Genomic DNA, 27,081 nt, shown 5'->3' with positions numbered 1-27,081 from the left:
TATGAAATACCCAATTTTACAATAATTTCCCCCAACAATTCAAACAATGAGCAGAGTCGAAAACACTCACAAAACATATGAAAAACAGTGTCAAGTGCATTACAAAAAGGACAAACTGGTAAAACAGTCTCATTAAGCTTCGAAATAAAAGAGTTTGAGGCAACAATGCAATGCAGTAGCCGCCACTGAAGGTCCCCACATCTCTTAGAGATAGGAGATTTGTACAGTAATCTCCAGGATGGATATACCTCATCAGAAATAGATAGCCAAGACCTCCATTTAGTATCTGGTCTTTGCTTCAATTGCCCCAGATTTGACACAAATATGATATAAAAAAAAATTTCCCAATAAAATAAAATACCAAATCCCCGTAACCTTTCAGCAAGTTTGTCTGACATGTATCATCAACAAATTCCCAATCTTTAAGAACCACCTTAAACTCAGGAAATGTCTGAGGAATAAAACCATTCAGAAGAACATTATTAATAAAAGAAGTCAGCATCGGAGGGAAAGAGGCCTTAAGATTCCTAATTAATCCCTCCATAATTCTAACCGAAGTTAGCCCAGCTTGGTATTTCAAAAATCAAATCAAATCAAATCACTTTTATTATCACACAGCCATATACACAAGTGCAATGGTGTGTGAAGTTCTTGGGTGCAGTTCTGATCAACATAGCAGTCGTGACAGTGATGAGACATATACCAATTTACAATAACATCAAATTAACACAGCACAATTTCTAGTCTAATATACACATAATTACACACAACAATATACAAATAATAACATACACTGTACAGCATACAATACACACAATATAGATACACATTATTCAATAAAATAAAAAAAAGTATATATAGTAGTATATATAGAATGTACAGTAGGTTGTATTGTACTGTATTGACACACAGGCTGTCGGTTGATAGTAAGTTGTTAAGAGAGAATATAATATAATAATATAATTTATGACAGTCCGGTGTGAGATATATGAGTAAGAGTAATAAAGTGCAGTGCTGATGTATTTTGATCGTGGGAGATCAAGAGTTCAAAAGTCTGATTGCTTGGGGGAAGAAGCTATCATGGAGTTGGCTGGTGCGGGTCCTGATGCTGCGATACCGCCTGCCTGATGGTAGCAGTGAGAACAGCCCATGGCTCGGGTGGCTGGAGTCTCTGATGATCCTCCGAGCTTTTTTCACACCGCCTGGTATATATTTCCTGGAGGGAGGGAAGCTCATCTCCGATGATGTGTCTGGCAGTTCGCACCACCCTTTGCAGTGCTTTGCGGTTGTGGGCTGTGCTATTGCCATACCAGGCGGAGATGCAGCCAGTCAGGATGCTCTCTACAGTGCAGGTGTAGAACCGTGTGAGGATGTGGCGGTTCATTCCAAACTTCCTCAGCCATCTCAGGAAGAAGAGGCACTGATGAGCCTTCTTCACAATGACTTCAGTGTGGATGGACCATGTGAGTTCCTCAGTGATGTGGACACCCAGGAACTTGAACCTGCTGACTCTCTCCACTGGTGCTCCATTGATGGTGATGGGACTGTGTTCTCTGTCTTTTCTTATGAAGTCCACCACAAGCTCCTTTGTCTTACTGACGCTGAGGGAGAGGTTGTGCTCCTGACACCAGTGTGTCAGAGTGTGCACCTCCTCTCTGTAGGCTGTTTCATCATTGTCAGTGATCAGACCTACCACCGTCGTGTCATCAGGAAACTTAATGATGGCATTGGAGCTATGTGTTGCTACACAGTCATGTGTGTACAAGGAATACAAGAGTGGGCTGAGAACACAGCCCTGTGGGGCTCCAGTGTTGAGGGTCAGTGATGAGGAGATGTTGCTGCCTATTCTAACCACCTGGCGTCTGCTTGACAGGAAGTCCAGGATCCAGCTGCACAGCGAGCTGTTTAAGCCCAGAGCCCGGAGTTTCTCATCTAGCTTGGAGGGCACTATGGTGTTGAATGCTGTGCTGGTGGTATTTTGGTGCGACTGATTTGAAACTGGCTTTATTAAAGTCCACGGTCACAATGAACGTGGCCTCAGGGTGCGCGGTTTCCTGCTCACTTATACTCCCATACAGTTCCTTGATTGCCTGGTCTGTGTCGGCTTGTGGGGGGATGTACACAGCTGTGATAATGACCACTGTGAATTCCCTTGGTAGCCAGAATGGTCGACACAGAAGCATGAGAAATTCCAGATCAGGAGAGCAGAAAGACTTGATAGAATGAACGTTCCTCTGATCACACCAGGATTTGTTGATCATAAAACATACACCACCACCTCTGCTTTTACCTGTGAGGTCTTTCGCTCTGTCCACTCGGTGAATGGAGAACCCCATGGGTTCAGTGGCTGAGTCTGGAATCTCCGCAGACATCCAAGTTTCCGTAAGGCAGATAATGCAGCAGTCCCTCGTCTCTCGTTGGAAAGAGATCCGCGCTTTCAGCTCACAGAGCTTGTTATCCAGAGACTGAAAATTTGCCAGTAGAATAGTGGGTAGCGGGGGTCGATTTGCACGGCGTCTTACTCTGATGAGAACGCCGGCTCTGTTTCCCCTTTTCCTTTTGCGTTTCCGTGTCCGGACTGCCCAGACAAAGGGCTCCACTTGCGTGTTTGTAAACAGCGGGTCAGCGTTGAGGAATTTGAAGTCCGGTTTACGGTGTGAAATTGCTGAACCAATGTCCAAAAGTGTTTGTCTGTCATAGACAATAAGGCAGACAACATCCAAGACAAAAAAAAAACAAGAATTGTGAACAAAACAAACAAAACACTACCATGTTGTGTCGGAGCTCGCAACGCAGCAGCCATACTCGGCGCCATCTTGAGTCATCTTTATTTCAAAAAGGGGATTAAAAAAAGTGGTTCTGTAATACCATAATGCTTATCCTCTTGTCTTAGCAGTTTAAAACAATCCCAAGATTTGATCACTAATACATAGAAACTGAAAGGCAAACAATGTGTCTTCTCCACAAAGGATTTCTGCATTAGGAATAACTGCTTGTCAAGACCAATTCCTCTAAAATTCTTGAGTATACGCAGACCAGAAACAACCCAAGGCACTTGATCTGAACAATACAGGAGTTTTTGCAGTGTATGCAACCTCATTGCCAAAATTTTAGATTCTAAATTTATTAACCCCTGCCCTCCCTCTGCCACAGGAAGATAAAGGACACCTGGAGGAAGCCAATGGCAACCATCCCAAAAAAAAATTAACAAATGCTTTTTGAACACCAATAAGTAATTCTTTAGGAGGATCTAACACATTACATTTATGCCATAGCATTGAAGCTGCCAAGTTGTTAATAACCAAACATCTCCCTCTATAAGAGAGTTGTGGAAGAATCCATCGCCACTTCTGAATTACAAATCACCCGATCAAATAGTCCTTCCCAGTTCTTTTCTGTGTAACTATTAGTCCCAAAATAAAGACCAAGAACTCTAAAGCCATCTTGGGCCCATCTACATTGCTGTAGTAGCTGGTGAGATCCTGCGCCCTGCCAGTCTCCCAACGGCAAGGATGCACATTTCCCCCAGTTAATACATGCAGATGGAGCTTGCCAAAATCGATCTTAGGTAAAGATTAATCTTGTAACATCTTCAGAGTCTTTTATAACTACTGTTATATCATCAGCGTAAGCTGTAAGTTTAACTGGATCGGCACTGGGGAAACTGGGAACATTAAAATCATGTAACTGCCTCCTAAGTGAAACCAGGAGAGGCTAAATAGAAATTGCATACAGAAGACCTGAAAGAGGGCACCCTTGCCTTATTCCCCTGGTTACAGAGAAAGGCCTAGTTAAGGAACCATTAAGACTTAACCTGCTGTAAATTTCATTATATAACAATTTAATGAGAGAAACAAAATAAGGACCAAAACCAAAAGCTTCCAGGGTCATAAATTAATACAGATGATCCACCCTGTCAAACGCCTTTTCTTGATCCAGTGAAAGAAAACCAATGTCCAAATTGTTCATTTTTGCAACTGTAATAATATCTCTCAACAAAAAGAGATGATCAAAAATTGACCTTTTGGGGACACAGAATGTTTGATCTTTATGAATGACTGATGCCATATATTTTTTAAGTCTATTAGTCAATGCTTTTGATAAAATCTTAAAATCAGCACAGAACAATGATACTGGACGCCAGTTCTTTAAACACCCAAGATCACCCTTTTTTGGAATTAGTGTTAGAATTGCCCTTCGACAACTCAAAGGAGTTCTTTGATCAATGCATTCAAGAAAAACATCATATAGGTCTTGTCCAATTAAATTCCAGAAAGACTTTTCCCAGAACACATCTCCTGAACAGCTTGTGAAAGTTCTCCAAATGATAAAGGACTGTCTAAGTCATCACATTCCTCTTCAGATAGCTTAGACAGGTCACATAAAAATTCGTCAGCAGCTGCTCCGTCGCATGTCTCAGAACAGTATAAATCCTCATAAAAGGAAAGAACATAATGTTGAATTTCCCATTGGTCAGTTGTAACTCCACCACATGGAATCTTCAATTGATGAAAGATCTTCTGTTCCCTTGACCTTTTTTCAAGTCCAAAAAAGAAAACTGTAGGAGCATCCATGTCATTCAGCTGGGCAAACCTGGTCCTTAGAAGGGCTATTTTTCCTCGTTCCTCCAATACATTTTTTTAAAAGGAGCTTATCTCTTGCAACAGAGTCAATAAAAGTTGAATTATTGTGGGTACAGTCACTGCTTTGCCCAAGGATGTCTTTTTCAAGAGCCTTCATTTTTTCTTTGAGGGCTCTAGTACTATGTGCAGTGTACTGTTGGCAAAAAGTCTTAATTTGCACTTTACCGATGTCCCACCATTGACTCAAAGACTGAAAATTACATCTCTCCTCTCTTCAAGTTTTCCAGAAACTTGAGTAAATAAAGGTGCAGTCCTGCAATAATCTATTATTAAAGTGCCAATGTGATTTTAAAAATCTAGGAAATGAGACAGAAACTACAATAGATAAATAGTGATGATCTGACAGAAAAGATGGCGAAATCGAGCTATTAAAAAACCTACTTCTATTGCCTTTCTCAACATAGAAATGATCAAGCCTAGCCCCTGACATATTATTAGAATTAGCTTTTAACCATGTGTACTGTCTAACCCTAGGAAAGGCCTCCCTCCACAAATCAACTAAATTATGATCATTTATTAATTTCTTTAAACTCTCAGCAGAAAATGGATGAGGCTCATCATGATTCCTATCCAGATCTGGATTAACAGTACAATTGAAATCACCACCAAGCACAAGAATATTTCCCTGAGGACACTGTGATAAAGCATTAGAAAGTATTTTGAAAAACATAATACATTCTTGACCAACATTTGGGGCATACACATTAAAAAAGGAAAAATGTGTATCACCCAAGGCAATATCAGCTCTTAGAATCCGACCAGGCATAACCTCAACCATATCTGGTTGACTACTGACACATGGGGAACAAAGGATGGCAACACCTGCACTGAGGTTTGTTCCATGACTTATCAAAACATTGCCTTTCCAATCACCAGTCTACTGTGACTGATTCTGCTGATCTGTATGTGTTTCCTGTAATAAAATCACATCTGCTTTCTTTAAATGGAAATAATCAAATAAAGCAGCTCTCTTTTCTATACCCCGACAACCATTAATATTAAATGTTCCAATGTTTAAGGTTGCCATAAGGAAAGAATTGAAAAAGCAAACAACAGCCCCAAAAATCACCCTATTAATGAACATGGCCCTATTAATACTTCTTTTGACAAGTTTTTATCTTTTTTTAACAGCGCTCACATGTTTCTTGAGTCTATATCATGTAGGCTGGTCGAGCTCCTCCAATGAAGCCTTTCTCATAGCCATAACACAAGAATCGACAAAAAGTTGCAAATCAGAGAAATACTTCTCTAATTTTGGTCTTCGCTGATTGAAAGTGCTGTCATGAAAAATCATTAATTTGTTGTACCGTATAATAAGGTGGCTTCGTTTGAAGGCTGCATTTTTTTTCCTGCAGAACTTCCTTGTGAACTGACATCAGTGAGATAATCTACAATATCAGATCCCTCACTATCAGAATCAATATCTATAGACTGAGTCTCACCTCTCTCGGAGAGCTGGTCCACGTCACTCTGTGACAAGCCAACAGATGCTTGCGGGTCCCACGACTCTCCGGCTCCCGCGAGCTCACCTGGCTCCCCCGTGCACTCTGGGTTGCTGGTTCCCGCAGCGGCGGTCTCTGTTCCACCGCAAGCCCCACTGCTGACATTATCACGTTCACTAGCAATCACTGAACGTGTTTCTGCACCCTCAGCGTGACTGTTTGCTGCATGCTCATTCGGATATTCTTCGTCTTTAGACAAAGAATCGGATACAGCCCGCTGATCAGATTTATTACCTACATCCTGATTGATATTTTCTGAAGTATAAGCCACTCACTCCGGAAATATATTAGGTTCCATCTCATTTTGTTTAGCCACCTTATTAGATGGACATTTTAGTTTTGTGTGACCAAAAATCCCACAAGAAAAACATTTCATTGAGTCCGTGCTGATAAAAATTGTATAATCTTTACCTGACAAAGTCAATTTCACAGAAACATCCAAGTTTTGAAATTCAACATTCAAAATCATGAAGGTTTGATGTCTGAAGGACATAACATGTTTCAAGTCAGGATTTTTCACACCGAGGGGAATCATTTTAATCGGCATCACTGTTTTACCATAGCGGCCAAGTAATCGCTCAAGTGAGTCATTAGAGATAAACGGAGGCACATTGGAAAGAGTTACCTTTTTAGAAGGGCTCGACAGCGGTAAAACAGGCAGAAAAGCATCACCAACAGATAAGCTGACTTCTACTAAATGATGAACCATAGACTCTTCTTTCAAAAACACAATGACAGCTTTATTCATTCTAGATGCTGACATTATGTTTCGAGCACCTATTTCACTGCTAATAGCAGTCAAACAGTCTTCAACTGTGATAGATTCATCTGGTATACATTTACAGCCGTTCCGGGCGGTTAAAGTAGCAAACCCATCAGAGTCTGCTGACATTTTCACATCCCCTAACAGCTAATTAGAAATAACTACAAACTAAACTAAATTATTACAGAAATAGGAAAAAGGAAAAACTCACTCAAAAAAGCCGCCACACGCTCAAACACTCACACGCTCCTCCCAGTCACTCCGCACATGTGCTCAGAGAGAGAGAGAGAGAGAGAGAGAGAGAGAGAGAGAGAGAGAGAGAGAGGTAATTTGTTTAATTTGAGCACAGGGGATGGTAGGAAGTGAAGAGTGCTTAAATTGATTGATGGGTGGTTCGTAGAGTAGTGGACCGGGCCATAAGTACTTTTTGTGCCGAGTGTGATAAGGAAATTAATCAAACCATTATGTTGCTCCATTTTATCATCAGGTAGCAATAATTGAATAAACCAACTTCACTTGTCTTCAGAATTACTTTCCCCTCTATATGTGCTGGCTATCTTTCACACAGAAGATTGGAAATGTTTGCGTTATGTCTTAATAAGAGAAGCATTTTCCCTTCATTTATTATATAAATTAGGAAATTATTCAGAAATTATCCCTTTTTTATCATTCCATCTGTCAATCTGTCTGTTCATCCTCATACCTGTCTATTTGTCAGCATCTGTTCCAGTGTAGCTCTAGCATCTAACACTATGTACAAACTATGTACAATTTCACTCATGCTGCAAGAAATCCTGGAAAATTTGTCTCTGAACAATTCACATGCACAGTTAGGTTGTAGCTTTCTGTTGTTATGTTGTTCTTGTGTACCTCCAGCTGAGCAGTACAAAAGTGGAATAGATGGCAAGGCAGGAATAAGCTGTTAAATCAAGCTATCTTATTGTTCTTAAATCCTTCATGTCCACTTCTATCGTGCAGTGGAGTCTTCATGCAGAGTTGGAAATAGGGCAGTCAATTCTCGATTCAGCTAAGCTTTTTGTGGATTTTTTTCACCCTGCCTATATCCTCTGCTTTCCCCTACATCCCCACTCTTTTTCACTCTTCACACTTTTCCTTTTTCCGTCAATCTGAAAGTGTCTCTACAAATCACTTAACTTCCCTGGCTCGTTTGGGACTTAGTGAGGATATCTGTGGCAGACAATGAGGTCTGGTGCTGTGATTTTCTTTCTCATATGATACCATGCATGTTATTTTCTTAGAAGAGGCAGCGGGCCTCATGTTGCAGAAATTTAGGCTGCTGTTGTTGTCTTCCCATTTTATCAAAAAAGAAGTGACGGCTCTGCCTTACACTGGCCAGACCAAAAAAATTAAATAAAATCACGGAAAGTACGGCACTGTTTTGTCTAGGGGACTTTGATGCTGCACTCGGACTACTAGTGATGTGATGGCCAGTGATATATTCTATACACATTCCCGTGTAATTGCGTTTGACAGTGGATTCAGTTTTTCGATGTATTCATTGGCCAACGTCAACAAGTGAATATACTAAAATTATTTGGGACAAAGTTTTCTTTTCTTTAGTACATATAATGTTTTAAATATACATAAGTACATGTTTAACATTCTGTTTGCTGAAACTTTCTGCTAATCTGACTTATTTTTGTTTGACATTTATTTTACCGATAGACACATCCACTGTAGGAGGGGTGCAGATCTTAGAACCGTTCCTCTGGGAAACTTCAATTTGGAATTACTTTCACAAGGAGACAGGAAATGCTGCCCAGTCTTCAGTACTGTTCCTTGCCATGTGAATATAGCATGTCCAAGGGATTGTTCTGCACATCTGCTGTTGTTAGGAGAGTGTGTGCATCACTCAATAACAGTTAAACCTCCATAATTAGCACTATGTTCCTGATATAATAGCAGTGTAATACTGCTGTTTATTTGCTGTTAAAGAGATAGTTTACCCAATAATGAAAATTCAGTCATTGTTTACTCACCCCTGTGTTGTTGTAACCCCATATGACTTTCTTTATTTTTCTTAAAGGATTAGTTCACCCCAAAATGAAAATTCTCTCATCATTTACTCACCCTCATGACATCCCAGATGTGTATGAGTTCAGCAGAATACAAACAAAGACTTGTAGAAGAATATCTCAGCTCTGTAGGTCCAAACAATGCAAGTGAATGGATGCCAGAATTTTGAAGCTCCAAAATCCACATAAGGGCAACATAAAAGTACTCCAGATGACTCTGGTGGTTAAATGAAACAATATGATAGGTGTGGTGAGAAACAGATTAATACTTAAGTCCTTTTTTCTTAACTTTCACTTTCTCCTTCTATTTTTGGTGATTCACATTCTAAGTGCATATCATCCCCTACTGGGCAGGGAGGAGAATTTATGACAAAAAGTGACTTAAATATTGATCTGTTTCTCACCCGCACCTATCATATTGTATATGAACACATGGATTTAACCACAGGAGTCATATGGATTACTTTTATGCTCCCTTTGTGTGGATTTTGGAGCTTCAAAATGTTGACACCCATTCACTTGCATTGTGAGGACCTACAGAGCTGAGATATTCTTCTAAAAATCTTAATTTGTGTTCTGCAGAAGAAAGAAAGTCATACACATCTGGGATGGCATGAGGGTGAGTAAATCATGAGATAATTTTCATTTCTGGGTGAACTATCTCTTTAACACAAAGAGAGAAACTGTGAAAAAAATGTTGTGCTCAGTGATGTCATCTGACCTTCCAAATGTTTTCGCTGAGGTCTTATTCTCTTCAGGTGGAGGTTTGTCACACACACAGCGGTTCAGATTGGAGAAGAGGGAACAGACATTCCCACCTCCTCTATCTCTCTCAGTTTGATTGAGTACTCCGTTTGAAACAAATAAGGTTGGGCACAGAAATGCATCTGTTCTCCGATTGCAAACTTATCAGACAGGTTTAGTAAGTTTAGATGTTTGCATGAACTGTTACTCTTGTGCCCTGTCATGAACGAGCAGAGGAGAGCAATGGTCAGTAAACAGTTTCACTAAATAATACATTTCTCACCAAATATTATCGTATGCTTTCAAAACAATCATGAGTCTCATGGGATACTTTATTAGACTTCTGAATTATAGCTTACTTTTGCATTCTTTTGAAGCTTGAAGAGGTAGTCACCATAAACTGCCATTGTATGACATCACTGAGCACAATATTTTTTTTTCACAATTTTTCCCTTTTGTGTTAAGAAAAAGAGAAAGTCAAATGGGTTTATAACAATACAGGGGTGAGTAAACAATGACTGAATTTTCATTTTTAAGGTGAACTATCCCTTTAAAGCTTTAAATGAAAATAGGACACTGCTTAAACAGTATTATCTCATGAAATTCCCAGATTTAGTCTAAAATTTCCTTAGCTTTTAACACTCAGTTCATTAACCAGATAATGCAACATGCAGAAGATCATCTCATTTTTAAATTCTGAAATTTATATGCATCTTGCTTATCTTAAAGCCATGTAGAAAAGCCAGTTTGCCTCCTTCTGGATCTGCATGGTCTTGATTACTTAAAATTGTTTAATTGCCTGATGTTTCGCCTCAGTATACCCATCATAAGAATCAATATCATGATGAAAAGAGGCTGTCTTTTACCCTGAATTTTAGACAAACAATATCATCACTTTCCATTTTGATAGATGGAGCTCTGGAGTTTGTTAATGGGTATCCACCCTTAATTAACTTACTCAATCATGTCTCTCACTCTCTCTCTCTCTATAAATGATCTCTGCCATCCTTTTATTTTGTGAAAGCGATTATCAGTTGTTTGGCTGTGGATCTGACAGGGATAATAGCATTGAATGGCCTCACTGAACTATAGAATGGGGACTCGCATATCAGATCCGCCGTGGGATTGAGTCTCATTTTATGTCTGTTGTCCTCTTGGAGTAGATGTGACTGTGAGGCTTTTAGTACTAGAGGAGAAGTAGCTCTGATTTTAAAGTTTTTACAGTTTCTGCAAGAGTGAAACATGCAAAGATAAAAGGATCATTCTGTGTCTATTAAAAGTCGAACGTGCATTTAAAAACAATATATATATATATATATATATATATATATATATATATATATATATATATATATTTTTTTTTTCCCTTCAAGTCCTATGACAAGTCCTCTTGTTGAGTGTTAACAGCACTAATTAGTGTGATTGTTAAAGCATATAATTGTGGGTCATAAGTTAGCTTGGTTGAAAGATCTCATACTTGTTCATATCTGGGTGCCATGGTAACTAGCAGCATCCTTAAATAACACTTTCCAGGATGAATCAGAGCAAGCTAAGAGTGGCCTTAGAAATTAAGAGCTATATATTGGAAATGTGCAGACAGTTGTCCCATTAACGTGTGCTAATCCGATGGCTTTCGCTGTTGCGCACTGTCTCCGTGTCTATATCAGCGTCTCCCACTGAACGCATTTAGATTCGCTCTACAATATGGAATCTCAGTTTGTTCAAATCTGTTTAAGCCAGTGGGTATATCGGGCTTCCAACAGAGAAGAAAACTCACAAATGAGATCTCTTTAATGTCCTAGACAATAATGAAAAGAGAGCAAAAAGAAACTTTTGCCTAATTCTCCTGCTTCACAGATTTTTTACCTAAGAAACGTAATCTCACATCTTCTCTAGAGTTTAACAAACTGAGCTCACATTTGCCAAGATACCAAAGTCTGCAATTAAAAGCCAGACATTTCAATATGAACTCAAATATTTCTCATTAAATTCCCCCATGATTTTCTGATCCATGCTATCCACATTATTTTTATAGCTCTAGTCTATATACTCTCACTGTATGTAAATATTTCTTTGTTTTGAGACCAGAATCTCCACCGACTGCCCTTCCATGCACGTTAAATGTTATTCAAGGACACGATCGCAGTCAGACGATTGCCTTGCAGCTGCTCCACGTCAGATTACCCCAGATTGTCACGATCGCTGAACTATGTTTGGCATTGATTTGGCCAGCACCAGCCCTGGTGTGTTGTGATCATATCTATGAACTTCTGTAAAAGCCTTCTACAGTGTATTCTCTGTTTCTTAAACTCATTTTGCTCATGTGACATTTCTACCACACACTGTTTATTATGTGTTTGTGTGCATCCTGAGCCATCTGTCTTCTCTTTCTTGATTATCCTCCCTTCTCAGTCTTCCATCCACCCCCCAAAAGCACCTTTCACTCCCATCACACTGGGTATCAGTATCACATGACAGAGGCAGAGAGGGGACCCAAGTCAGGAGCTGTGACTCATCTACAACAACACAAGCACATCAACACACAACCTGGAGTGCTGCCATTAGACTGCCACTGAGACCCCACATCACAGCACAAACAATACTTCACAGTCATACATTTTCTATGCACTTTAGAAGATACTCCCTGCTTGCCAGTTATTATACTTTATCTAGTGCCTGGCTGATTTTGTTTTTGTGGACACAAGTTTGTAATTGTTATAAACGTAAATATTTGAAAATCAGACAAAATTACAAACGTACAAGACAGCGTTCTTCATGTCTTTGAGGGAATGAACTACAATCCCATGAAGCATTGCAAAAGACGTAATCGAATTAAAATCGATGGGAAAATAGAAAAAGTTGGATTTAAAGTTGGCCATTTTTACAATACCAAAGGATCGCAACAAACAAAAGGAGGAGATGAGCATAATTAATAAAATAGTAACACTTTATTTAAACCTCACACATTACGGAAGAGCTGTCATAAATGGAATGATTCGGTTCGAGCTAAAGTAGACCAGTAGAGTGATGTGAGTTGGATGGAGCCCAGAAAGGATCAAACACCTCTACCACGGGAAGGAAACGACTTATGTATAATGGAAACCCCACAAACGTGAGGTGTTCCCAATCACTCATCAGCCAGCCAATCACCTGCAAATAGACACACAGATGCACATACAGAAGGGACAAAGAAACACAAACAGGTAGTGGCCAATAGGGTCGTCACATCCATTATAAGTGTAGTAACAATATATATTTTACTTTTTTTTTTACAAAATATTCAGATATATTCATCTATAGCCTACATGAGTTGAGAGGGTAGGGAACCCAACTTGATTTCATCATTCACAGTGCATGGGAGTGGGTGATCACTGCACAGCTCTTTTGGCATGATTTGTAGCCATGATTCTCTGATTTATGGAACTTTCTTAGCAGGATCATGGGTAATGTAGTTATTCACCACAAATTACGCTATTACATAAATAAAATAAAAAATTAAGTTGAAATAACGTGGACTGATGCCATCAGCAGAAGCATACTGTAAATCATCAGTTAACAACCTCGGAGCTAACAGTTGGTCTGTCTTTAAAGTTTTATAAGTTATCTTTAAAGATCAATTCCCCTATGGAAACAATAAAAGGGATATTCCAGAACCAGACTGTAGCTGTAGTGTAAAAAAAGGATATGGATAATTTTCTATCCGTTCCGGAGTGGAACTTCAATAAATTGCCCTTGAAGGTCTCTGCGTTGTTCTGTCTTTTCTGAGCGCTGAAGTAAATCAATTATTGTTAATTCACACATTTAATTCCGTTATTCATTTTATCTGACTCCAATTTTATATTAATCTGGCTCCAATTTTAAATTGACCTCTAATTTATATTTAAGCTCTAATTAATTTCTGATCATTCTTTTAATTTAACATTTTTAGGTTATTGATTACTCTAAATCCTCTTCTATTCATTGTCCTTTTGATCTTTGGAGACTTACGCCGGCCGTTATTAAATTACGTAAACCTCCCGAAAATGGATAGCCAGTTCCGTTCTTAGTCAGCGGTTGTAGGGTTAACTAATATCGTCTGGTTTGGCTTTTCTCATAACCAGACGATACTGCCGCTTAGTCACGTACATACAACTTGCTAAGACGGGCGGTGAGCAGTGACAGAGTCTTTAAATGGCTTTCTCCTACCTGGTTGTCCTGAGTGGTTTCTCCTATATTAAAGCTCCAGTATGGTCTACCCTGGTCTATTGAAATTCAAATCCTACCCGGCTGTCCTAGGTGGTTGTCCTACCTGGTTGTCCTGAGTGGTTTAAATTCAAACTGAGAGTCTTTAAGTGGCTTCCTCCTATATTAAAGCTCCAGTAATGATTTCAGAGGAATTCAGAATAAATCAAATAATAACAATGTATTTGTCAGGTAGGATATAAAACATTGTTGCAGAAATTCAAATCAAAGCCAATTTCACATGATCAGAATAAACAAGCATTACTAAAAATAAATATCTGCATACAGATTCCCAGAGCTTCATGCCAACTTTCCTTAAATATCTAGACAGAATAAACATTGTGTACCAAATGGTATTATCCTTTGAACAATGAGGATTTGGGGGTGAATGGGTTCTTGACTTCCTGGGGTTTAACCTTGTTAACATACAGGAGATAATTTCAATTGTAGGTCAAGGAGGGGGAGACACCTCCAGAATTATGCAGTATTTGGCAAAGACCTTATAACTATGTTACCATTAGTTTTATCAACATGGGAAATAGACCACTATACCAGTCGCACAGAGACCTCTTAAATGATATCAAACACATACATTTGCATTCTTTGTTTTCATGGAATTTGTTATATTTTTACATATAAATCTTGTGTCTTTTGTGTTGGTGCAGTGCTGATGAAGGGGAGAAGGGGGAGAGAGAAGGGGGGGCAGCAAGGTGATTTGCATTTTATCACACTGTGGTGATATTCAGGTGTAGATTTCAGCTGTTGTGAGAGAGTTCTTTGACTTTTACCGGAAATGGTGCCTTTTGGTTGTAGACATTCTGGTGCCAGCCTTACAGTAGCTAAGCAATTCGTCTTACAATTGTTGTCTGGCAGACGATGAAATGGGTGGAAAAATCCCACAGATTTACAGTGCATTGCAGGAAGGACCTGAAACATATCTAGTGACCAGAATATCATAGAGATTTAGGGATGTACTCTTTTGACTTGGGCAAGTAAGCAATCACCTACCAACCACCCAGAACACAATAGCAACACCCTTGCAATTACACAGTTATTTTGATAACAAACTCAAAGGTCTGTCTCTTACAGTGCTACAGTAAATGATCTGCAGCTATAATCAAACAACTCTCTCTCTCTCTTATTATTTTGTAGTAAGCTTTTCCCGCTGTGAACTTTGAATAGTCCTATTTAGACATGTCAAACAGTCTTTAATATCCACAGTAATGGATTACAAGCACATAAGACTGCTTTGAAAGTTAGCAAGCTCAAACCGAAGCAAGTGCTTGTGTGCAACCGCATGTTTGTGACAGATATAAACAACGCCATAAATCCGACTCCTTGTGGAAAAGTTCTCCCATAAATTGAAGCCGATCAGAGGAAAATCATTCCGTGATGGGGAAACCGATTTCATTTAAAAATCTCATCAGTGGCCTCTCTAGCTGACTGCCAGTAAGAAAGAGTCAAAAGGCTGGGTTAAAAAGAGCCTGTGAAAAATTAAGAGAAAGCTTCTATTAGGGCACAAGGCTGTATTATCACAACAGTTACTGCCTCCTAGAGCTTGGGTTCGTTGTCATGCATTATTTGTTGAGGTGTTGCTGAAAGCATTGTAAACTTTATTCTGTTAACTCACCAGTGGCCTTGATGCTTTAGAAACTACTGTACCTGTGCAGTTTTTCCTCCTTTGGTTCTGATCAAGCAGGATATTGAATAGTTGTTGGATCAACACCCTTGGTGTTCGTGGAACAGCATTGCTATCATCTATCATCAGATTTTAAAGTTGGGTTTAGGGGTTAGGGTTAGGCTTATATCTGGGATTGGGGCTTTAAGAGAATTCTTATCAACCAATCATTTCTGCTCTGACCCCAGCTTAGCTGGGATATGCAGAGAGAAAAAAAAAAGAAGATTTTCACAGTATGTTCAAAATGTATAATATGTGACAAAATATAAAAGCTTCTTCTTTCAGTCTGATTTTATGGTTAGGTTAGGGATGGGTTTAGGCAGGAATGTTGTTCCAAAATCAACAAAAGATGTTGATCCACGAACACCTCCTGCTTGGCAAAATCACAGTCACCAATTATTTGTATAATATAATATATTTAATACCAATGTTCAATAACATATTAATTGGTGTTGTATTAACCTGGCATTAATAAAAAATAAAATAAAATAAAAAAAACAGTCAACACTTCTGCGACTGTACTATAGTTTTAATAACAGCTAAATTTGGCCTTTTTTTCTCTTTCCATAATCTATCTATCTCTATTTTTTTCCCCCTCTTATGAAAGTTTTGGAAATGTAATAGTGGATAGTACTGTTGGAGCAAATGAGAATGCAACATTTGTATTTGTATTTGCTGTGGTCTCCCATTCACCACCATGGTTTACTATATCCATCCATTTATGCATTTGGCAGACGCTTTTATCCAAAGTGAATCACAGTGCATTCAAAGTATACTGTACATGTTATCACTCCATGCATTTCCAGGGGATCAAACCTGTAATATTGCCGTTGCTAGAGCCATGATCCACCAGTTGAGCACTGGAACATCACTAACATATGTGATCTAACTTAGACATGAATGTGAAGATGTTTGGGTCATTCATCAGCCCTCACAGCAACATGTTTTCACTGATTCACCATCTGTAATCCTCTCCCTATTATGCACAGCAGGATGATGTATTTTCCAATCACGTATAGGCACATTGGTGGGCCATGTAGGGCTGCACTGCCGGAAGGCTGACAATAAAAATGTGATTGTGCTATGCCCTCTCTCATCCAGTGGTGCCAGAGGGCAGGCCTCCTCCTGCTGCAGAGAGAGAGAGGCAATCAACATTTAATCTGAAAGACTGATTAACTTCTCATTACAATCAGACACACACACACCATGCAGGCACTCAGACACAAAAATTAATGCTCAATCATTTGGGGGCACATGCAGACACGTATACACATGTGTGCACACGTGTACACACACACTCACACTCTAGAGGAGCATCTGTAAGCATGGCATGGAGATCAAGTCAGTCCTATCCACCCGGCTCTAGCAATCAGTTTTATTTATGTATTTATTCAGATATTTTGTACAGAACATGGCACTGACAGGAAAAGAAGTGATCAAGTGTCATGTTGCAGTCTTTGTTGAATCACCTGGGTCTCTCTCTTTCTGCTCAATTTGAGTGTTAATCAAGCACATTTTGATAGTGAATAGCGGATAAGAGTATAGAGAGCATTCAGTTAAGTGAAGCAGAAATTTTAAAGTAAAAAAAGCCAAAACTAAACCATGAAACACAGCTAAAAATAACTCTGTCTATCTGTTACCAGTGGTGTTACAATGAAATAACAAGTAAAAGTGACAAGTATTTTTAGTCATTTACTCTTTAACAAGCAACAGGTCGTAATGTCAGCCAATTCTTAAAATTTTAGCCATACTGAACATGATCACTGAAACATCAGACAACATGAAAAAGACATATATGGCAATGTGTTATAAGTATAATTACAAACATGGTGTGCATGTGATATTTGCTGTTATTTTTCTGATTTATTAAAAGATGTGTGAAATTCTGCATATGAGTCTTGAGTTTTCAAACTATGCACCGAACAACCTTGAGAAAAAAATAAAATAAAAAAAAATAAATAAAAAAAAATCAAATCAGAAATGTCAGTTCAACTGAGGCTTGTAAATAAAGGCCACTCTGTTGACACCTCATTTGAATACTGAGCAGATGACCTCTGTATATATGAAGGTCTGGGATAGAAACATGAATATATTTCAATGTTTTGCAGCATAGAAAGCCCAACCCCTTCCATGAGCCTAAACATCAGTGCCCTTTAAAACTGAACAATGAAAATCACAGGCATTTTTCATAATGCGTTTTAGTGTATTTCAGTTTCATTATTTAGTTATCACTTTGTCCAACTGCCCAAACCAAGGAAAATGGGGATGGAAATGCTAATGGATGAATCCACAAAGAAAAACCTTTGCATTAAGAAAATGAAGCCTATTTAGTTTACCATTTAGTTTTGTTGCATTGTGACATTATTTTCATAACCCAGATATTTATTGACAGTTTTTACATGAGATTCTCCCTAATTTTGTAATTGTCTGTACTTTGCAGGTTGATTTTCACTCTTTAGTACTTTTCCTGGACTACCTATTGGCCCTTAGGAATGTCTTGGCAAAATGTTGACAATATTTCCTGAATGTTTGATTCTAAACAGTCATTCTGTTTCTTTGTTCTTCCAGGCTGGAGACAGCAGTTACCCTAGCACCTAAAGACGACAAAGAGAAAGTGGAAACTAAAGATACAGTTGCAAAAACTCATGAGAAAAACAGACACATCAAACACAGAGGACGCAAACATCGTAGCCACCACCGAGCTCGCAGGTCTGTATCTTCTGACACCTCTCCCTCATACGTTCATCTTCAAAAACATTTGGGTGCTTTGGAGAATGCACTTCATAAAACGTATATAAACTGGTCAAGAATAGAAACCTTCCAAAGTGTCTCTAAATGTAAAATAGTTTTTTTTTTTTTTTTTCACAACTTTGAACTAAGTGTTGTGGAAGGCATCGTACAATTGAACTATAGAACCTTTGCATAGATAAATCTATTCAAACATAAAATCTTATTATAACTCCAGAGATCAAACAAATGAAAATATGATGCACCGAATCCACTTCTAAGCTTCAGCCTCTCTCTACAGGCATGAATAAGAAACACCAAACTTTAAAGCGGTGCAGACCCAAACACTCTTATCTCTTTGCAACAGTGTAAACATTTAGGTGTTGCCTGAAATTTTAACACGCATGTCTTTTATGGGGTCCTCTTGCTTCGCGTCCGCCAAAATTCAAACTCCACTCTGTAAAAGAAATTGATTCAACACTGAATTCTTAACAGCATAATTCCTCTGATACCTTCAAAGTGTATGTGATAACACAGTGGAAAAGCAGTGCATCAGTATGTAAAATAGGGAGGACGCCAGCTTGAATGTTATCTCAAACACGCTAATCTTTAGGTGAGTTCATGCCGAGTTTCTCTGCCAGACAGAGGCACATGTAAAGGCATCATCTAGTCTCAAACAATTTTATAATCAAACACCCAACTACAGCTAAACAATGCCAGATCAAAGAAAGATTAAGTCAGATCAATCTAAACCTCAGAAATCCACAACTGTTTTTTTCTTTATCCATACAACTGAAGAATCCTAAATCAGGTACATAGACATTTGTGACATGATTCTTATTCCAATAATAGAAACATCTCACACATGATAAGAAATATAATATGGTATCAATTTCAGTCTCAATAAAGTCACATTTTATATAGAGAGCTTCTATTCTTTGGGGTAGAACATAAGGAGACCCTTATGTTCAAAGTCTGTTATTAGTCGTGACAGCTCTTTTGCTCTGCAGGTTAGACAACTTTGGAGTGTGACAGTACTTTGTCAAAAGCCCTCTGCATGATCTTTTCAATGCAAGACTTATTGCATGGGCTCTTAAATACACTTTTTCTCATGCAATAGAAAGTTAACCACTGCCCAGTATCTTGATTCCATTTGTCATGGGAAAAGTATCATGTTGCTTTTTTTTTTTTTTTTTCAAAGAAGCACGGTACGTACAGCAGTGCTGTCAGTGTAAACAGCTCTGAAGCCCTCGGTGAGATGTCCATTATCAATGTTGACAGCCTTTTAACTCTCTAGCCTTGAGTATTCTCCTGAGTGTGTCAGCACTCGGTCTAACACACAAGACGACTCCCTCTCCGCACTGTTCCTTCTGACAGCTGAAGTGATGCTGGCCATTAGGGGCGTGTTCGTCACCTGTGTGCATTCATGGTCAACCCAAACTGACGGAAAGCCTTTAAAAGCCGGAGCACATCACACAAGCTGAATAAGCTTGCCAACACTGCTGTGAATGAGAGTTGTTGAATAGCATGTGCTATTGTATTTTAATGTCCTCTAGAGCAGTGTCCTCTAAAACTGGTTTTGCTTCGGGACCCAGATTTTACATTGGACATCAAGTGCCGACCCACCATAGAAAAAAACATAACCTGTATGAAATGTATCCTAGGTCATATTTTATTTTATCTTGCATAGTTTTGTTCATGGTTTTCAATTTTAAATGCACGTATCAAGTGACATTATTTTTGTTGTTGATGTCAACAACAAAAGATACAGAAAGTTTTCTCTCCCCTCTTTTAAAAGATGAGGATATTTATTTATATGAGCCCATTATATTTATTATCCAGTTTATTTCCTAATTTCAAACATCATTCAAACAAAACATATACTGTATTACACAAGAAAACTTTGTTCATTATTTGTCCACAAGTCTTGGAGGCCCAGGATGTAAAGCTCTTTATGAACTTGCCCTTATATTTACATTGCGATGACATATAAGCAGAGGAAAGACCATGGATTGCCATGGTTAGGTCAATGCAACTAGTCTTTATAATAATAATATTAATAAAATATAGTGTTTATTAATAATTGTATAGATTCTACCTAATACATTATTTAATATGAAACTATAACATGTTTGTCAAAATATAACAGTTACTGTTACTACTGTCACATTGTGAAACAGTATTGTAAGGGTGATTATGTGTAATTTCAAAGAAAAAATAGGACAGTGTTGCTCTGTTCCACCTCATTGCTGTTTATGATGTTGGGGCTACCTGTTTGAGAGGGTTGACTACCGCCATAGCGATTTAAACTAGTTCTCACTAGACTATAATAATTCTCACTAGAATTTAAATGGATGTTGATGTGCGTGTAAGCACCATAGATACAGTAGATTAGAGCAGAGCAGATCATTGGCGTGAGTTGATCTGTTACACTTGCGCGAAAAACAAGCTTTATCGCACCGCAAATATATCGTGTTGCAGATTATATATTTGCGCGTAAAGCGCTGTATGCCATATTATCATTAAATTTGCCTTGGTAGTCCTAAATTTCACTTTTCGCGGCCACTGAAAATGTTTAAATGGGAGACCCATGGCATTGTTTTTTACTGCTGTCCGCAGTTGAACTGTTCTCGTTGCAGAGCCATGCTGTTCCTTACTGATTTGGCCTTGTTGGCATGGTTAAAGTTTCTTTTTTCATTGTGGTGCTGCAAAATTATAATTAGAATAGACTGACTGAGCAAGTGACCAATCGTGAGTTGCCATGTCACTAAAGACACTCCACCTGCACATTTTTTTTTTGTTTTTTTTTTTTGTCCTGAGCATGGTTAGCTGGAAACAGTTTATCGAAATGAACTGAACAGTCCTCTAGTGGAAATGCTACTGAAACCATTACTCATAATGCTCAGAACCATTCAGCCCAATGGCAGAATAGCAATTGTAGAGGGAACACAGTCAGTCAAAGAATAGTGTCACAATGTCACTTGGACAGAGGTTAACGTATTACCATTAAAATTGCCAGAAGTTACTGAGCTTTTGATATTAAAGTCCAGCATAAAGGTCAGTTTTGAGGGTGTAGAAAAAGCCAGGTCAGTTTGAAATCAAGTGAGAATACAAGAAATTGTTTTTCTGATAGCACAAATGGAGTCGCTTCTGATCACCATTGAAATCAATAAATTCACTGCTATTCTCAGATACAGCTAAACATCTGCAAGGCACAAGAGAGGTTTTGTCAAAATTACGAGAATAACTTTTCATAATTTTGAAGGCATCATTTAAAATAAGTTGAAATTTACAAACAAGTAAGTAATGTTTTGCATTGTCTGTCATCGTTTTCCAGCAAAGCTAGTGTTTTGTAAAAAATCTTAACATTTAACGAAAAATGTAAATGTTATTCCTGACACATATACATACAGTACAAAAATACATTGCTAATACCATTTAACTTTTTTTTTTTATGGTGGGGCCAGTGAAAATGTTGGCAGAGCAAGTGAAAATATGAACTACTGGCTCAAACGGACTAGCAGAAAAAATTCTTAATGTTGAGCCCTGAAGGCCAAAATAAAAGAACATACATGTATTATAGCATCATGTGATTGATTGTCAGGATGAGGGACACTAGCCAAATTTTCTTAACTCTGCCAAAAAGGGCCTTTCAGGAGAACTAAGATTAATTGCAAAAGATCTTGGACTATTGTAGTGTCAATGTGTGTGTGTAATTGCTTCTGCGGCAGAGTGTAATGTGATACAAAGTTTCCTAATTAAGCAGAAAAGGCACTTTCTTTGCCTCTAATCAGCTTCTAATGCATTTCAGACTTGCTAATGTGGAGAGGGCTGGATGAACTGCCTTCCTATATCAGACCAAACAGCCTTTTCCACCCTCAGAGAGTGAACGGCCCACTTCCCCACAAGCCCATCCACGTGGCTTGCTTGGCACACAATCTGTGTTTTGATCCATCTAAATGGTCTCCTCTCAGTGTTCATGTTGTATCACTGACTGGCTGGGCTAAGCAAAAGCTATGACAGTCTGTAATTCACAGACAGCACTCCCCTGTGTCTATGAAATATTATCCTGCTGCAGCGATGTGCCTCAAGTTGGAAATCTCATTGCTGCTGCCATCATGTCTTTGACCTGCACCAGTCATGTGTATTTGTCATGGAAATCCTGTATACCTTCTCCCATATTTTATATTTTCATTGCTTGCTGTCAGATAGATTTCAATCTGACAGTATATGATGTTTTGATGTGCTCGCTATTCAGTACATTGTGTTAATGTACTGTACAAACAGATGGCACTATGTTGGGTTTATTTCAGAAGTTTTATTCCTCCATCCATTGTGCTCATTCTTATAAGACAAGCTCTTTTGGTTACGGAGCTTTTTAAGCTTAATATCATGAGCTAAAATTAGTCTTTTATATAAATGGGGTCAGTATCAGAAAAATATCATAGAGGTCAGCTCTTCTGTTCCATGGGCCTTATCATTGTTTGAATGGTACAGATTGGGGGGATTTTGAAGCGTCTAATGGATTTTTTTGGGTTCAAAGGATTAAAAGTGATGGAAGGACATTACTTGATGTGGCTAAATTAGATAGAGACAGTGGGAATAGTATTTGCTCATTCCCACCTTTGGCCTTCATGTTATATAATTCGGCTTTGTTCAGAGGGGGTCGGAATTTTAACCTTTGAAATAATTTGACAGAATAAAATGCTTTTAACTTTTGATTGGATCTGTTTGATGACTATGAATCTCTCCTGATAGAATGAGAGTGGTGTCTCATTGCTGCAATCAAAATAACAATAGTGTGCTTTAGAAAACAGTAAAAATGTTTCATTTATTCATGTATTTTCCTATGTGCAGTGGCAGCCTCTCTGTTCATATTTACCTGTTGATGATTGCACTTGATTTGCTTGCCAGTGGAATTTTCTCTCTAGCCAACTGTAGCTCATATTCAAGGCTCTCAGTTGTAAATACAAAACAGTTGTAACGAGTGGCTGCTGGCAATGATGAAGACGATGGAGTGAAGAACCCAAATGCAATTTTATTTACAAAAGTGAAATCCAAAAAACCCTGACTATAAACGTGAAACATAAACATGAACTTGAATAGACTTGACTAAAACTTGACTTAAACCTGACTTAATAAACATGAACTTGACTTGGCTTAACAATGTTAAATTAACACACAAAATACCTGACAACCAACAATGGAAAACATGAGGGCTTAAATACTTGGACATGGGAGAACATAAACCAATGAACAAACAGAACTCTAAACAAGATAACGAGACAATAAACCAATGGAAACAAGACACATGAACATGGATGGAAAACATGAAATCACATGACTAGGGACATATGACATGAAACAGGAAATAACTTTCAAAATAAAAGACATGAAAAACATGAATCAACAAAATACACATGACAACAGTTCTCTGTTAAGCTACAAATCCTTCCATGCTTGCTCTCCCCTCAATGTCATTGCATTTTAAAGATGCTTTTGAGGCAACACCTCAGTGCTTTTAAAACGGCACACATGTCCCACTCAACCAGGACATCACGTCCATTCTCTCTGACTCTACTAAAAGTACATTTTTAAAAGCTGCCTGTCATCAAAACATGCTGCTCTTTCTCTCTCGCTCGCTCTCTCTCTCACTCACTTATTCTTTTCTCTCTTTTCCTTATTGCTGTCCCTTATCACCATCTTCATCCCCAATTTTTTTCAAGTGCCATTTCTGGTCTTCAGTTCATGAATTTAGATGCATCGGTCTTACACATTGTTCATGTGGAATGGTGAACATGATTTTCACTTCTGAATGAATGAATCAATGAATGAATCGAAGCGCTTTACATAGTGACCAGGGGACTCTACTCAACCACCACCAGTGTGCAGCATCCACCTGGATGATGTGACGCAGCCATAGTGTGACAGTACGCTCACCACACACCAGCTATTGGTGGTGAGGAGAGAGTAGAGTGACTGAGCCAATTCATGGATGGGGATTATTAGGAGGCCGTGATCGATAAGGACCAATGGAGGGAATTTGGCCAGGACACCTGAGTTAAACCCCTACTTTTTTTACGAGAAGTGCCCTGGGATTTTTTAATAACCACAGGGAGTCAGGACCTCGGTTTAACGTCTTATCTGAATGGCGGTGCCTTTTTACAGTATAATGTCCCTTTCACTATACTGGGGCATTAGGAGACCATACATACTATTGGGGGGCACCACTGCTAGACTCACTAACACCTCTTCCAGCGGCAACCTTAGTTTTCCCCAGGAGGTCTACCATCCAGGTACTGACAGGCTCAACCCTGCTTACTTTCAGTGGGTAAGCAGGGGAGAGCTGCAGGGTGATATGGCTGCTGGCCATGAAAAGGCTTTTTCTGAAAAGACCAGCATCTAGTCACCAGCATATGTTGTGTTTTGGATGCTGGTGGCAGACGTCTTACTGTAACTAAGTTACAGTAACCCTCAAGAATGATCATTCTGGTAAACCAGTTTTGCTGGTCAACTAGCTAGACCAGCACAGTAAAATTAAAGCTTTCTGTAAAGCAAGATGTGAACTATAGCTTTCTCACTCTAATCAGTTTATCATCTCTCTCTCTCACCATAGTAACACTCAAAATGAAATTTCCTAAATAAAATTAAAGCAAATTAGGGAAGAGCATGCTCAAATAATGCTGCATATTACAAGGCTTATAGTATATTAACAGACTTATATTCTTATATTTCCCAAATTTCTTATTTAATGTCTGCAATTGCCGAGTCAAATTCCTCGTAAGAGCAATCTTACCTGGACAGTAAAAACTGATTCTGATTAAGATGCTTTAACTTTTCCTTTCAACAATTGTTCCAGCTTCAAGCATATCTCCTTTACTACATCTCTGACCTTTTTCTCTGTTGTCATGTTGTTATGATCTAGCCCCTTCTATTAGACAACCATCTACCTACATTTTCCACATCCATTGCTCAAGAAAAATGTATATTCTGTCAGGTTGTAATGTTAGAAATCATTCAGTGTCTTTCTAACTGAACTCTGACCTTTATATGCAATAAATGATTCTTTTCCTAATGTGGTCATTAATCACACTTTTACTATTGAATAACTGTCATTGTATGACCTATGAGATGAGAATAACAGAAAGAGATTCTGACAAATGGATTCTTTTTCTCGTATTTTTTCAGTGTGTCTTTTGATGCTGATCTTTCCCCTCGGCTGGTGTATAAAGCGAAGAAAAAGAAGAAGAAGTCAGAAAGGAAGAGGAGGAGACAAAGGTCAGCCCAAAAAACAAATTATCTTAATTATTTTTAACCATCAACAAAACTGAGAAAGACATGCAATACAGACAGACAGAGAGACAGACAGACAGACAGACAGACAGACAGATAGATAGACAGACAGACAGACAGACAGACAGACAGACAGACAGACAGAAAGATAGATAGACAGACAGACCGACCAACCGACAGACAGATAGACAGACAGACAGATAGATAGATCGATAGATAGATAGATAGATAGATAGATAGATACTGTATTTTATGGTGTGTCTACTGTATTTTATGGTGTGTGTATACAATCTATATCCATAACAACAGCTTTTAATTTTCATGAGTACATTAGTGAACGGTATAAAATGTGTCATAAAGAATCCAAGAGCATGATGAATGTAATGACAAGAGCCATTGAACAGAAGGACTGTTCTGTTATGCTTCAAGGGGAATGCATTTGCATTTCTTTAATTTTAGACATTCGCTTTTCTTGCTGGCATTTGGGTTTCCCATGCTGGTAGATTCTAGGATCCCATTCCATTTAAAAGCTTCTCCTATTTTTTAAGCCCATGTCAAATGTTTATATGTAGCTCTTTATTATTATGCATTATTATTTCTTACTGTAAGATAAGTGATTGCATGAACAAAAAAGGAGGGGGAAAAGTCCCTTGAAAGTAATCCATTCAACTTTGGCTATAAGTCTTTGACACATATTCCAAGTAAATGTCAGAATTTTAATTAATGGGTGAACTGTCCCCTTAATGGTTTCTGTCAAAGCAAAATGCTGTACATGCTTTAACTAAATGTGGCTTTGTTTGATCTCACAGAACTCCCTCCTGCAGTCCATCACATGTGAGGAAGAAAAAGAAGAAGAAGAGCTCAAAGAAAAGCAAGCGACATAGGTAGTGATGGATTTTCACTTCAGGTTATGTTTAGAGATTTGTTTGGGGGCATGTTTGTTGTTCTGGTGTGTTTGATTTGTCACCGCTGCCTCTAAAGTCAGCTATTGTTTGCCTCCAGGTTTGCCTCAAGGAAGGGGAGACACAGGTACATTTTATATTAATTTAATATTTTGTTGTTTTGAAAACTCTTTCCAAAGATATAATGGCTTTCTAGTGTGCTACAATGCTTTTCACACAGTACAAATAATATCTGCTCATTATTGTTAATGATTTTACAATAAACCCCAAAAGTGCCATTACTGTATGTAGTTTATGCCAGGACAGTTATGCCCCCCCCCCCCCCTTTCATTTAAACCCACCAATAGTTTTCCTGTTCCCACTTTTGTTTTGTTTTTATAGTGGCTCGAGTCCCAGGCATAAAAGAAAGGAGGACAAAAAACACAAAAAAAGGTTGGTTATTTCAAAACGTGTCTTTATCATTTAAAACACAATTACACTACAGCTGAAAGTATTCTAGTACTGACAGTTTATGTAGTTATATTCAGGTCCTCTGTGATTTATCCTTTATTCTTAAAAGACCAAATAATGTT

General features: G+C 38.4%; 1 protein-coding gene across 1 annotated transcript in view; it reads left to right on the top strand.

Moving 5' to 3' along the window:
- The window catches only part of LOC127440109 (serine/arginine repetitive matrix protein 4-like), a 92,412-nt gene that overhangs the window by 43,609 nt on the left and 21,722 nt on the right, over positions 1-27,081 (top strand). Inside the window, exons 2-6 of the mRNA XM_051696508.1 lie at positions 18,156-18,296; positions 25,503-25,592; positions 26,417-26,491; positions 26,610-26,636; positions 26,891-26,941. Of these exons, the coding sequence (XP_051552468.1) occupies positions 18,156-18,296; positions 25,503-25,592; positions 26,417-26,491; positions 26,610-26,636; positions 26,891-26,941 (384 nt within the window). The remainder of the gene's footprint in view (positions 1-18,155; positions 18,297-25,502; positions 25,593-26,416; positions 26,492-26,609; positions 26,637-26,890; positions 26,942-27,081) is intronic.

This window comes from Myxocyprinus asiaticus, chromosome 4 (assembly GCF_019703515.2).
Source record: "Myxocyprinus asiaticus isolate MX2 ecotype Aquarium Trade chromosome 4, UBuf_Myxa_2, whole genome shotgun sequence".
In the NCBI taxonomy this organism is placed as follows: domain Eukaryota; kingdom Metazoa; phylum Chordata; class Actinopteri; order Cypriniformes; family Catostomidae; genus Myxocyprinus; species Myxocyprinus asiaticus.
Note: the sequence above shows the minus strand (reverse complement) of the source record. Positions and strands in the feature narration are given on the sequence as shown.